Source organism: Chelonia mydas, chromosome 23, assembly GCF_015237465.2.
Source record: "Chelonia mydas isolate rCheMyd1 chromosome 23, rCheMyd1.pri.v2, whole genome shotgun sequence".
NCBI lineage: Eukaryota > Metazoa > Chordata > Testudines > Cheloniidae > Chelonia > Chelonia mydas.
In genome coordinates this window covers 13,749,958-13,763,447 of record NC_051263.2, presented here as the reverse complement: position 1 = coordinate 13,763,447, position 13,490 = coordinate 13,749,958, and the positions used below count along the sequence as shown (strand labels likewise).

Here is a 13,490-nt window from a genome sequence, read left to right as displayed (position 1 = left end):
CAGCGGCGTCAGCTCCCCTAAAAACCCCAAGGACCGGAAGTCATTCTGCCCTCACTAAAGATGGCGGCCCCCTGACTTCCGCCCTGAGCTATACCCGACCCGCGGGTCCGTCCCCCAGCCCTTTGGAACGCAGCGCCTTCCCCGCACCGGGGAGGCGAGGGCCCGGCGTAAAGTGCCGAGCGTGAGGCGGAAAGTGCCGAGCCCCGGGTGGGCGGTGCCGAGCGTGTGACGTACGCTTCCAGGCGTCCGGCGGAAAGTGCCGATGCTGCGGCGGAAAGTGGCGAAGCTGGGAGTGGGCGGTGCTCAGACCCGGGACGGAAAGCAGCGAGGTCCAATCCATCGGCGACGGAAGCAGCCGAAGCGCTTCCGGAAAGTGCCGAAGCTCTTCCGGAAGGAGCCGAGCGGGCCGGCCGTTGCCGACGCACCCGCAGCGGCAGTAGCCTGGGCGGCCCCGCTCCGCTTCCTCCCCGGGCCCGGCAGCAGCGAGCGACTGACCCGGCCCAGCGCCGGGACCCCGCACAGGCCGCGCCGAGCCCCGCCCCCCGGGCCCGCCCGGCCCGGTTCGGTTCGGCTCCCGGCCCGGCCGCCCGGCAGGATGATCAAGCTGTTCTCGCTGAAGCAGCAGAAGAAGGAGGAGGAATCGGCCGGAGGCACCAAGGGCAGCAGCAAGAAGGCGTCGGCCGCGCAGCTCCGCATCCAGAAAGGTACCGCCCGGCCCAGCCCGGCCCGGCCCCCCCTTCCCTGATACCGCCCGGCCCAGCCCCTCCCCTGGCCCGGTACCGCCCGGCCCCCCCCTTCCCTGATACCGCCCGGCCCAGCCCCTCCCCTGGCCCGGTACCGCCCGGCCCCCCCCCTTCCCTGATACCGCCCGGCCCAGCCCCTCCCCGGGCCCGGTACCGCCCGGCCCCCCCCTTCCCTGATACCGCCCGGCCCAGACTCCCCCCGCCCCGGTACCGCCCGGCCCAGCCCCTCCCCCAGCCCGGTACCGCCCGGCCCAGGCCCCCGGACCTTCCCCTCCTGCCCCCCCGCTGTCCCAAATTCTCTATTCACCCGACCTGGTACCACCCGGTCCCAGTATTGTCTGGCTCCAACCCACTGGTACCATCTGGCCTGGTTCAGATTCCCTGACCACCATCCGGCCCAGACGCACCTACTGGTACCACGAGGACGGGCCCAGATCCCCTCTACTCAGAAAGGTGTAGCCCAGCTGAAGCCCTGACTGGTGCCTCCTAGATGGGCTGCTAGGGGAGAGACCTGCCCAGACACAAGGGAGACCCCACTCTGAAAAGTACCAGCTGGTGCAAATCCTGGGGCGATCCACTGATCCCCCCCACCTTCAGCGCAGAGGTACTGCCTGGCTCAGGTGGGTGCTGGGGGTGGGCAGCCTCCTTCCTCCCTCCCTCCCTCCACTCTGCGCCCCCACCCAGACCCTGTATTGGTGGGGAGAGACCTCACCCGCACTCAGACCCCATAGATGCCTCACAATGGGGAAGATCCCCTCCCCCCTTCCTACCCCCATACTGGCAGGTGGCTATTCCCACCTAGCATCCCTCGCTCACATATTGGGCAGACACCCCCCTCCCCCCCGTTCTGCCCACGACAGAATCCTATGAGCCCCCACACGCATCGGTGATCCTCCTGCTGGGCAATGGGGGTCCCTCCTCCCCCAAAGGGGCTTCCTGCTCATCTTCCCCCACTGGGGCTCTGATCCTAAGTTCCCTGTAAGCTGCACCCCGCTAGCAGCAGCATATTTAGCACCATGCAGGTGCTCAGGGAATCTGGCAGGGGGAAGGGCGCCCCTCCCCCAGCCCCAACCTAGCCCGGCCCCCGACCTGCTGTGGCCAGGGTGCCCCCACCCTGGCCCAAATCTGGCAGGCACGGCCTGGACCTGTCACGGCCAGGGTGCCCCTCGCTGAACCCAGCCCCAACCCGGACTTGTGGGGGCCGGGGGAGGGGCACCTATCGTGTGGCCCCAGTCCTGGAGCTGCCATGGTGGAGAGAGGTGCCTCTCCCCAGCCCAGATGCTACTTCAGGGGGTGAAAGCTCAGGGGAGCCCTCTCTCCCTGCCGTACCCCCGGAGCACCCTCCTAAACCCCTCAGCCCCCCCCCATAGCCCACAGCCCCAGCCGGGGCCCTCCCTTCCACCCAACGCTCTGCCCCAGCCCTGAGCCCCTTCCCACACTCCAAATCCCTTGGCCCCACCTCTGCCACATGAATTTCGTTTTGTGCACTGGTATGTAGGTGATGCGTCAGACATCACGTCCGTATTGGTGCACATAACAAAATTCGTTCCACACCTGGGTGGGAAAAATTAGAGGGAACACTGCTCTGCTCTCCCCCCCCCCCCACTTTCTCTGAGAGCCACCCCCCTTGGAGGTCTTCCCCAATGGGGCTTGCGCTCTTCACTGCTGAGGGTTCGTACAGCCTCCCCAAGACATACATACTGAGACTTACCCCCACACACATGCTGGGGGAGGGGGGCTCCTCAATGCAACAGGGGGAGGAATATTTGCTGGAGGGGTGGGAACAGGCGAGGGGGTGACCAGTGTGGCAGGGCTCAATTTGAGGGTGTTCTTGTGGAGGTCCTTAGACGTGTGTGGGGAGGGTCTCATGGGTTTTCCCCGGTGGGGGTGGGTGCCCGCATTGTGTGTGTGTGGTCTCCTGGGGTTTTCCAGCAGAGGAGGGGAGACCCTAAGTGTGTAGGGGGAGGGTGTCTTGGGGTTTCCCAGCAGGGAAGGAGCACCCCCCAGTGTGTGTATGTGTGGCGGTCTCCTGGGGTTTCCCTGGTCGAGGGTGGGAGGCCCCCCAGTGTGTGTGTGTGTGTGGGGGAGGTCTCCTTGGGTTTCCCTGGTGGGGGTGGGAGCCCCACCCAGTGGGAACCCATGTTCACGGGGGGGGGAGTGCACCCCACGGGGGGCCTCTGATGCAAACCCCACCACGCAACAAATCAGACATCGCTACAGGCAGCGCCAGCTGTGCGAGTGTCCGCAAAGGGCAGAAACCTGGGTTCTCCCCACTTCTGGCTGTGCCCAGAAAGATACCAGGTTCCATCCCAATCCACTTGTGTCCCAGTGTGGTGCTCCAGTCCAGTTTTCCAGAGGTGGCAGGTCAATGCCCTTGACTCCCTCTGCCCCATCGTGAGCTGGTGGGGGGGATCCCGGCTGCGCTCTGGGGATGTACCCGGTGAGGCTCAGCCTATGTCCTGTTGGGAACATGTACCCCCTCCCTGGCACAATTCTGTGCAGTGCACTTCACGGGCCCAATCCTGCTGGGGCCTCGCCCCATGAGGGAGGGCAGTCGGAGACCCAGCGCCAGGCTGAGCTGGGACACAGCCTTACCGTGTCCTGTTGTGTGAATGGGGCCTGGGCAGGGCTGTGGGGCGAGTACCTCCTGGGGGCTGCTCTAAATATGGCATTTTCCCCCAACCTGCCCCTGAGAGCCAGTGTCCTGACCCCAGCCAGAGTATCATGGACCTCCAGTGAAAAGGACTTAGTAGGAGGCTTCTATGTCTGTCTCCCTCCTGTGTGTGTGTGTGTGTGTGGGGGGGGGGGGGGGGGCAGGACAGACCAGGATTGTCCTACCCACTTTTGAAATGCCCCTTTCTGATCCCGAGATCTGCCCCCTATGGAGAGTGCGGTGGGGCTCCTCTGTGGTGGGAGGGATCTGGGGTTATCCTCCAAACTGACCCATCTCTCCCTGCTTTCCTCCTGCCTCCCAGATATTAACGAACTGAATTTGCCGAAAACATGCGAAATAGATTTCTCCGACCAGGACGACCTCCTCAACTTCAAGCTAGTTATCTGCCCTGACGAGGTGAGGGGGGGCGGGCAGGGAGGGGGTCCGGCACGTGGGTGGGGAGCAGGGAGTCCTGCATGCCTGGACTTGCCTTTCTCTTCCTGCCCCCGGGGAAGCCCCAGCTGCTGCTCAGCAGATGGGCTCAGCCTGTGCCCAGACTCCGGTTGCTGCTCCCTGCTGGGCAGGCCCAGGCTGCAGGGGGCCCAGCTTGCACTGCAGCAGGCTGAGCTGGGGGGCGGGGGTGGGGGTTGCAGCTGGAAGGCACCTCCGTGTGCGTAGGGTGAACGGGGTGCTGGAGCCTGAGCCAGTACTCTGGGGAGCGAGATGGGGGCAGGGGCTGCAAAAGATTCATGGCTCTGCCCATGCCCCTGCTGTCCCAGCCCCAGATCCAGCCCTGCCGGTACACCTCAATCCTGACTATCCCCCACTGCTATCCCAGCTCGCCCACCACAGCGCTGCTGGTGCCCCTCAATCCCACCCTGCATCAGGCCCCACAATGCCAGCTGAGCTGAATGGCCTGGGGAGGGGGTGTGATCACAGCCCCTAGCTGCTGCATCTCTGGTCCCCTGCAGTTGGATCCATGGGGCGGGGCTGAGCCCAGGCCCCTTGGGGTGCTGGGCGGCCCCCTGAGGATCCCTCCCTCACTGAAGGTCTTTTCTCTTTCAGGGTTTCTATAAAGGGGGGAAGTTTGTCTTCAGTTTTAAGGTAAGTCCCGTCCCCGCCCCTGGGGTGGAGCTCAATTTGCACCAGAGCCTTGCCCGGCCGGGAGGGGCGGGGCTCTCGGGGCTTACCTGTGTTGGACTCTCTTCGCGCTGTGTCTGAGCCAAGGAGGGAGCGTCGGCCCCACGCATCTGGTGTCCCCTCTCCTGGGAGGGAGGAAGGTGCTGTGACGGCTAAGGAAGCCGGGGACATGCCCACAGTCGCCCAGAGCTGGCAAGAGGACCCAGGAGTCCGGGCCACTTGTCCCTTCCTGCTTCAGGGGGCGAGCAGCACTACGGGTGGGGGGGGCAGGAATCTGGAGCTCCTGTGAGTTGGCAGGGTCAGGGAGTCTGGGCTCAGCTGTGGCGGGGGGCTTGGGAATGACTCTCCCATCTGTCTGTCTGCAGGTAGGCCAAGGCTACCCTCATGACCCTCCCAAGGTGAAGTGTGAGACCATGGTGTACCACCCCAACATAGACCTAGAGGGCAACGTCTGCCTAAATATCCTCAGGTAGGGAGCGCATCTGGCCACCCCACTCTATCACTGCTACCCCCTGGCCGATCTGGGGGATTGCCCCACCCATGCAGATCGGGGAGGGGAGCGGCCTCTCTCCAGCACCAGGATCCTTCCCTGCCCCACCCACACAGATCGGGGGGCGGGGGGGAATAGGGGGGTATGGGGTGTGACCTGGTGCCTAGAATGGACCTCACTGAGAATGCACACTCGGGGCAGACTGCAAGAAACAGGGCAGGCACACGCCAAAAACTGGTGGTTTTAGCTACAATTAGATTCACCAAACCAGTAGCAGAAGAGCTGCAGTACCACACTGGTTAATAAGAAGCCAAACACAGCCCTCTTATAGGCGTTCCAGCCATTGGTTCCCATCCCAACAAACTGGTCTAATATAGTGAGAGGTTACTGAAAACCCAGCTCACCATATGTGAGGTTCAACTATTCCCAAAGGATCAGATGCTTACCACCGGGTCAAAATCCATCTCAGATCTTACCCGGTTATCACTCTGTCAGCCAATCTTTAGTAAACCAAAAAGTGTATTAATAAATGAGTTATAAATGGTTAAAAGATCGTATACATACAAATGATTGCAAAGTCCTTACATCAGGCTTGTAGCAGTGATGGAATAGACAGCTGGCTTGTAAAGTCTCTTTGCTAACTTCCAAAAGATTGGACGGTTCTCAGTCCGTTGTTCAAAATGCTCCTCTTAGAGCAGGGGTGGGCAAACTTTTTGGCCTGAGGGCCACATTGGGGTTGCAAAACTGTATGGAGGGCCGGGTAGGGAAGGCTGTGCCTCCCCAAACAGCCTGGCCCCCACCCCCTATCTGCCCCCTCCCACTCTCTGCCCCGTGACTGCCCCCCTCAGAACTCCCGACCCATCCAACCCATCCCGCTCCTTCTCCCCTGACGACGTCCCCTCCTGGGACCCCCCCCCCAGGACCCTACCCCCTATCCAACCACCCCTGCTTCCTGTCCCCTGGCTGCCCCTCCCCCTATCCACACCCCTGCCCCCAGACAGGCCCCCCCAGGACTCCCATGCCTATCCAACCCTCCCTGATGGCGCGCGCCCCCCACCTCCGCCCCATCCAACTGTCCCCTGACTGCCCCCCGGGACCCACTGCCCCTTATCCAACTCCCCTGCTCCCCGCTCCCTTACCCCGTCGCTCAGAGCAGCTGGAGCTTGCAGCCACGCCACCGTGCTGCCCGGCAGGAGTGGTGGGCGAGAGCGCTGGCTGCATGGCGAGATGAGGCTGCGGGGGAGGGGGCACAGCAGGGGAGGGGCCAGGGGTTAGTCTCCCTGGCCGGAAGCTCAAGGGCTGGGCAGGACGCTCCTGTGGGCCGTAGGTTGCCCACCTCTGTCTTAAAGGAAAGAGGCAAACTGGAGATGTCTCAGGTGCCTTTTATATCCTCTGCCACGTGGATAGGAAGTTACTGTCCCAAACAAAGCCCACAGTCTGTGTGTATGGACAAAGATGGAGTCTGAGGTCACATGTCCACATCACATGCCCTGACATGTTTTACTGAATCACAGGGGTGGCCGCTGGCTCCTGGCTGTCACGTGTCCTCTGGAAGAGAGTTGATTCTTCTGCGTAGTCCATTCACAGTGGGCTGGGGAGACTGAATGTTAACTACCTTGTGGGTGTTACCTCAAGGACAGACGCATGTGAGATACAGAGACCTAGCCAATCTTCACACCTTCAGATGCTGGGGTGATCCATGGATTTTACCAGGATAATTGTATTTGACTTTTCCATTGACACCTCACGTGATAGACTTTGTATAAGATTTGTTACAATTGTATAACAATGGTAGCAACTGCTACAAACGGTCATCTTCAATCATACAGCATCACGGGGAATCCCCTGTGGCCCACCTCCAGGGAGCGGGGGGAGAGATATGGGGGAATTCCCCGTGGCCCACCCCCATGGAGCTCGGGGAGAGGGATATGGGGGATCCCCCTCCAGCAGCACTGCCCTTCTCCTTACATACAGGTCTTGGGGCAACGCCTCCTCCCATAATCTCCATGATCCCCATTCCCCTAGTCATCTGATGTGATCCCCACCCTGGGTCTCATATCCCCACGCTCCTCCCCCTTTCCCCCCAATACCACCTGTCTGCTCTCCTCCCCAGTCAGAACCTGGGATGATCCCCTGCCACCCGAGTGTGGTGTCGCTCCTCTCATGGGCTTGGCTGCAGGGTCCTCACTCACGGTTCTTTTCTGCCCCGCAGAGAGGACTGGAAACCTGTACTAACAATAAACTCTATAATTTATGGTCTGCAGTACCTCTTCTTGGTGAGTACCAGGGAGGGAAGGTTTCACCTGCACCGTTGGGCGGGGGGGGGCGGCATTTTGTGGGGGCTGTGGGGCAGGAGGTGGGAGGGACCCGTGTCCCCTGCACTGTTCGGGGCGGAGGTAGCCCTGGTGTTTCAGCAGGGCTCGGGGGGCAGTGGTTGCCTCCTGCCATGTGTGTTTGGGGGCTGGTCGTGGGGTGCTGATCTCCTTGTCCCCTTGCAGTTTGGGGGAGCGGTGGGGTGGGGTGATTGCTACCTAGAGTCTCTGGGCAAGCTATGGCACACTCTGGCGGGGGGGGCAGTGCCCTCGGAGCCGAGGGAGGCATTGGCAGGTTACTCTGCGAGGGCTGGGGGGGTTGGCGTAGCTGCGTGCTGAGCTGCCTGCAGTGCCATGCTTCAGTCCGCATGGCCTGCGGAGGGCCCGGGGCCGGCTCTCCTGTGTGTTTCCATCTCTGCAGGTCCCTGGTGCTCTGCTCAGCCCTGCGCAGGCTGGGTTCCCCATGGCTCTTCCTGTGGGCATGGTTGGTTTAACGTATTGCAGGGACACCGCTGGGATGCGGGGTCTCTCCTTTGGCTCAGCTGCTGCATCCCTGGTGCCTTGGACTGACTCTGATACAATTGATGGAGCCTTTGGGGGGTCCCAGGGCTTCCCCTAAAGACTCTGGTCAACCTGAGGGGTGCAGGTCTCCCAAAAGGGGACAAGGAGCAATGGGCCGAGCAGCATCTGCCAGCTGCCTGAAATGGGTCAGCTCGGTGGACTGTTAACCCTGAACCCGAATGACGGGCAGCTTTAAATGGTAGCATCGTGAACAGAGGCGTTCAGCAAATGTGCTGCTTTTTACAGTCCCTTTTCTGTCCCCTTCTTGAGGCAGTTCTACAGTTGATCAAAATACCCAGGGACAGAATCTATGGAGTCCAATGTATCTTTAAAATACATCCTGCAGGTGGAAATCAGTACACACATTCCCGTCTATCCCCCTCTCTCCGAGGTCCCCCAATCACTGCGGTAGTTGGGTGCCTCACAATCTTCCATGGATTTATCGTCATGCAGCCTTGTGGGGCCGGGCCGTTATACCCATTGTACAGATGGGGCAGTGCGGCACAGAGATGGCTGATCATGCAGGGTCAGTGACCGCGCAGGGAAGAGAAGGTGCAGCTCCCAAGTGCTCTAACCATTGGGCCATCCTGCCTCTTTAATCGACAGTAATGGCACGATTTCCAAGACCCTGCAGAGCGTAAGGGGATTAGGTCTGAACTCTGCCCAGAGTGGGCGCCAGGATAAAAGTGAAGCCGCTGGCCTGTGACATGCAAACTTGTAAAGACCCCCTCTGGCCTCCTTCAGAAGAAACCAACGCTCCTCCTGGAGTTCAAGGCCAGGAAGAGACCATTAGATCTTCTGGCCTGACCTCCCATACAGCGAGGTTTGGCAGGGCCTCCGTTTTTGGTTTTGTGTAATTTGGATGGATCATATTGTTTGGTTTTTTTACGCTTTTTTTTTTTTTCAGTTTTTATCTATTTAAATATTTACACTTTCCCAAAATGACGGGGTTTAGGCATTTCTCCCTCATTTTTATCGTTTTCAATTTTCACATGTGCAGGAAAGGATTGGGGGGGGGGCAGACAATTATGTAGTGACCGTAGACGCTGAGACTCGGTAGTTTTATCACTGTTAAAACCAGTTGTCCACAGAGGTCAAATGATACAAAGTGAATCGCCTTAAATCAAACTCCAGTGAGTTCTGAAGCAACATTTTTCTTTCTTTGCCTCTGTACATTTTGATGATGATCAGGGGAAATGTTTTTCATTGGCTGGTGGATGCGTGGTGAAAATGACGGTTTACTGACATTTGCCGATTACAATGTGATCCTGCTGAGCCGGTAAATTCCATCCTCTCTCCCCTGCACCGAGCCCAATAACTTGAGTTTGGCTAAAGCATCTCCCAGGAAAGGGATCTGGTCTGGATTTGAAGCCATCAGGAGATAGAGAATCCATCACTTCCCTTGGTAGTTGGTTCCAGTGGTTAATGACCCTCACTGTTAAAGTTTTGTGCCTTATTTCTAATTGGAATTTGTCTGGCCTCAGCTTCCAAACCTTGCTTCTTGTTCTGCTTTTCCCTGCTTTTTTAGCGTGTGCGCTGGAATCTGGTCTTTTCACAGTGTGATGGTTTTGGGGAGGGGGTCCATGGAAACAGCCTCCAACCTTCCCTGGGCTTGGCCTTGTTTCTGAATCTGCGCCACAGTGGGTCACGCCCAACGCTCCTTCTGCCTCAGCAGCTGTTTGGCGTCTGATTCCGGGTGTGAGCTTGGCCAGGAGAACCTTGCCCTTTCAAAGTGACCTGCAAAGGGGTTTAAAAACCAGAAATGGGGCTTGTCACACACACACATTTACAGTGAATTTTTGTGACTTTCTCCATGTTTTTTCCTCTTTAAAAAGGTTGGGAATGTCAGATCTGGTCTTTCCTGGTGCAGCTGGAGGGTCTATGGGAGGGTCTGAGATGTTTCTTCTGTGGGGGTGCTGACATTTTAACAGTGCTGTCCTTTCTCCAAAATAGTCATCAGTCATTGGAGTTAAATGGATCTTAAATATTTGACATAACTGTGGGTTGTTTGCCATGTTGTGGTAGCTGTGTTGGTCCAGGGTATCTGAGACAAGGCAGGTGAGATAATATCTTTTATTGCAGTGGCTCTCAACCTTTCCATACTACTGTACCCCTTTCAGCAGTCTGATTTGTCTTGAGTACCCCAAGTTTCACCTCATTTAAAAACAACTTGCTTACAAAATCAGACCTAAAAATATAAGTGTCAGCCAATAGTACTGACAAATTGCTTCCTTTCTCATTTTTACCACATAGTAAAATTGGAATATAAATATTGTACTTACATTTCAGTGTACAGTATATACAGAAGTATAAACAAGTCATTGTATGAAATTTTAGTTTTACTGACTTTGCTAGTGCTTTTTATGTAGAGTGTTGTAAAACTAGGCAAATATGTAGATGAGTTGATGTACCCCCAGAAGACTTTTGCATACCTCCAGGGGTGCACGTACCCCTTGTTGAGAACCATTGTTTTATTGGACCCACTTCTCTGTTGGTGAGAGAGACAAACTTGCATGCATACACAGAGCTCTTCTTCAGGTCTGGGAAAGGTTCTCAGGTGTAACAGCTCAATACAAGCTGGAACAGATTGTTTACATTAAGGAATTAACACGTATTTTAAGGAATTAACACGTTTCAAGGGACCCATTCATAGTGAAATAGTCTGTTAACACCCCTGCAGTCATAGGACAAAAAAGGGGGGTTAGTGGGTAACCGATTATGAGCCATAAGTCTATGATTTTTCGTGTCTAGCAGAGTTATGAATTTAAGCTCCCAGGCTCATCTTTTGAAGGTGTTGAAGAGGTTTCCTTAGAGGACGAGAGCCGAGAGGCCAGATACAGAATGATGGCTTTGTGAAAAGTGTTCGCCCAGGGGTGATAAGGAGGTTCTCTTGTCTCATCATTTTTCTGTGCGAGTTCATTAGCGATCGTAGTGATTGTCCTGTTTCACCCATGCAGTTGTTGTTGGGGTATGCAGTGCACTGGATGAGGTACATCACATGTGATAGGTGTGTGTACAACCCATGGATCTTGACAGGTGTGTGGGTATTGATCCTCCTAGCAGTGAAGATATAGCTGCAGGTTTTGCATCAGTTGTTCTGGGAGGGTCTGGTGCTGCTTTGAGTTGGTGGGGAGCCTGCTTCTGATGGATGTGGGGGTCTGTTTGAAGACCAGGGTAGGGGGTTCGGGAAAGATTTCTTTCTGGATGTGGTCCCCATCCAGTATGGGTTGTAATTGTTACCTGATAATCCCGGATGGGCCCTGGAGTGGTAGGGTGTGCCGTAGGAGTGTCTTTTTGAGGCAAATACATAGATGAGTTGATGCAAATATATAGATGAGTTGCTGTAGGAGTGTCTTTTTGAGGCAAATATATAGATGAGTTGATGCACCCCCGGAAGACTTCTGCATCCCTCTGGGGCATGTGCAGAGTGTCTTTTTGTTGTTTTTGTTAGACACTGAAAGTCAATAAAGACGCTGGATTTATGGTTTATTACAGCAGCCTATGACATGCTAACCCCCCTTTGTCCTACGCCTGCAGAGGTGTGTTAAGTGCTCACTTCACCTTGAACGGTCTCTTACAACATAGCTGGAGGGAACGCTGCAGGGATTTCAGACAAGCTGACAGTGGCCTGGGCTACATGCAGAGATTGTACCACTGCAACTCCGTTGGTTAGAGGAGTGACGTGTTACCATGTACTTATACTGGTATGACCTTAGCCTGGCTGCAGTTATACCAGGATAAAGGTGCCTTAAACGACTATAATTGCACGCGCTGTATGTGGTGTGCTGCGTTAACTGTAGTGGGGTAGTTGGTGATAGAACGTTCTGTTACTACACTAGCGCTGATCTAGAACTCGACAAAGGAGGTCCGTATCCACCCCCATTTTACAGGTGGGGAAACTGAGACATGGACGGGGCGGTGGCAAACCAGGAATAGAACCCAGGTGTCCTGGTGCCCGGGTCAGTGCTCTGTCCACTGGGTCACAGAGTCTCCTTTGGTTAAAGTGACTGGAGGTGGGGGATGCAGCGAGGGGCCCTCAGAACCGGGGCTAAGGATTGTTTTGTAAGTGGACTCAGGGAAGGACAGTGAGGGTGGCACGTGGCAGGGGGATGCAGCCCTGATTTGGGTGGGGGTGATCAGGGGCATGGCCAGCCTCTAACCATATCGCCTCCCTGCCCACAGGAGCCAAACCCCGAAGACCCCCTGAACAAAGAGGCTGCCGAGGTCCTTCAGAACAACAGACGCCTGTTTGAGCAGAACGTGCAGCGCTCCATGCGGGGCGGCTACATCGGTTCCACCTACTTCGAGCGTTGCCTCAAATAGAACTGACCAGCTGCCCCCACCCCTCCCACGAGGGACTCTGCCAACACCGCTGCCTTCAGCCACCGGGGGGCACAGGAGCCTGGCACTGGCAGGGCCCCCCTCGCTGCTCACGGCCTCTGCCCCAGCAGCCTTTCCCCCCCACTCCTGCCCCCTGGCTGGAGGGGAGGTGGCTGCTGAGGGATGGGGCAGGGCTTACATTGGAATCCCCTGCCCCACCCACGCAGCCCCCTCTTCCCTATTGGTCGCTCTCCTGCTGGTTTCCCAGCATGCTCAGACCCCGAGCAGAGCGCCCCCTAGACATGGCCAGCGTGAGCGCACTGGCTCCTCCCCCTGGCTTTGCAGAGCGTATCTATTTATTAGGCAGGGGGCTGCAGCAGGGGTGTAGGGCAGGCCAGAGGTGCATGCAGTCCTGCCGTGGGGGGCCGGGCCAGCCCTCCCCTTTTACATCCCTCGTGTGTCTGGTTTTTAAAAACACAGCACCCCACTTACAGCAAAGCGAAGGCTGATTATTCAATGGGACCGGGCTGGAGGTGGGGCCTGGGCTGATTGAACCCTGCCCCCTTCTGCCCCAGGCCTCACCCCCCAATGAACTGGTTCTTTGCCACGCTGGGGCCTCCTGCCAGCCCCGGGGCCATGAATCCACTGTACTCTAGTGTGTCGGGTTATTAAAGGGGAATGTTAGCGCACCTCACTGCCCAGGGCCTGTCTGTGCCTTATTGCTCCGCCGCCCCCCTCCTCCCTTTCAGATGGGGTGGAGGGGTGTCTCTCCTCAAGGGGCTGCCCACCCAGCTGCCCCAGCAGGGGCCACATAAGTCCATATCTCGCCCAAGCTGCAAGGTGGGCTCCAGCTCATCGCCCAGGCCTCTGGCCTGCTGTGCTGTTGGAAGTGGCTTGTGGGTAAGAAGTGGGGGTTGACCCTCCTGCTCCCGAGCACAGCGGGTAGCTGCTCCCTCTCTGTCCACTTCTGCAGCTGGCTTAGAAACCTCCAAGCCTTGTTAGCGGGCGCTTGCTGCCCAAGCAGGCCTGAGAGAAGGGCGGCTGTGCGATGGTTGTGGGGTAAAGCCATAATAGGGGCTGATGAGATGCAACTGCTGCCCCCTCCGGGCTAGGAAAGGAAGGGCTGATCTCAGCTGCTGGGGTGAGAATCAAGTGGCCAAGGGGGGCCCAGCTGCCTGGAAGTGGGGGATGGACGTCCAACCTCTGGCTGAGTCAGCAGCTGCCTCTTCCCCAGCAGCAGAGCTGGCTGGGGCTCAGCATGGAGGGAGAAT

The 13,490-nt window shown here is 57.5% G+C and overlaps 1 protein-coding gene across 1 annotated transcript; it reads left to right on the top strand.

The window, feature by feature from the left end:
* Positions 1 to 285: 285 nt before the first annotated feature.
* UBE2M (ubiquitin conjugating enzyme E2 M) lies at positions 286 to 12,913 on the top strand. The gene is made up of 6 exons (XM_037888698.2): positions 286 to 704; positions 3,719 to 3,813; positions 4,462 to 4,500; positions 4,902 to 5,005; positions 7,239 to 7,302; positions 12,082 to 12,913. Exons 1-6 carry the CDS (start codon positions 596 to 598, stop codon positions 12,220 to 12,222), a joined length of 552 nt encoding a protein of 183 aa, XP_037744626.1. The 5' UTR covers positions 286 to 595; the 3' UTR covers positions 12,223 to 12,913.
* The last annotated feature ends 577 nt before the right edge of the window (positions 12,914 to 13,490 follow it).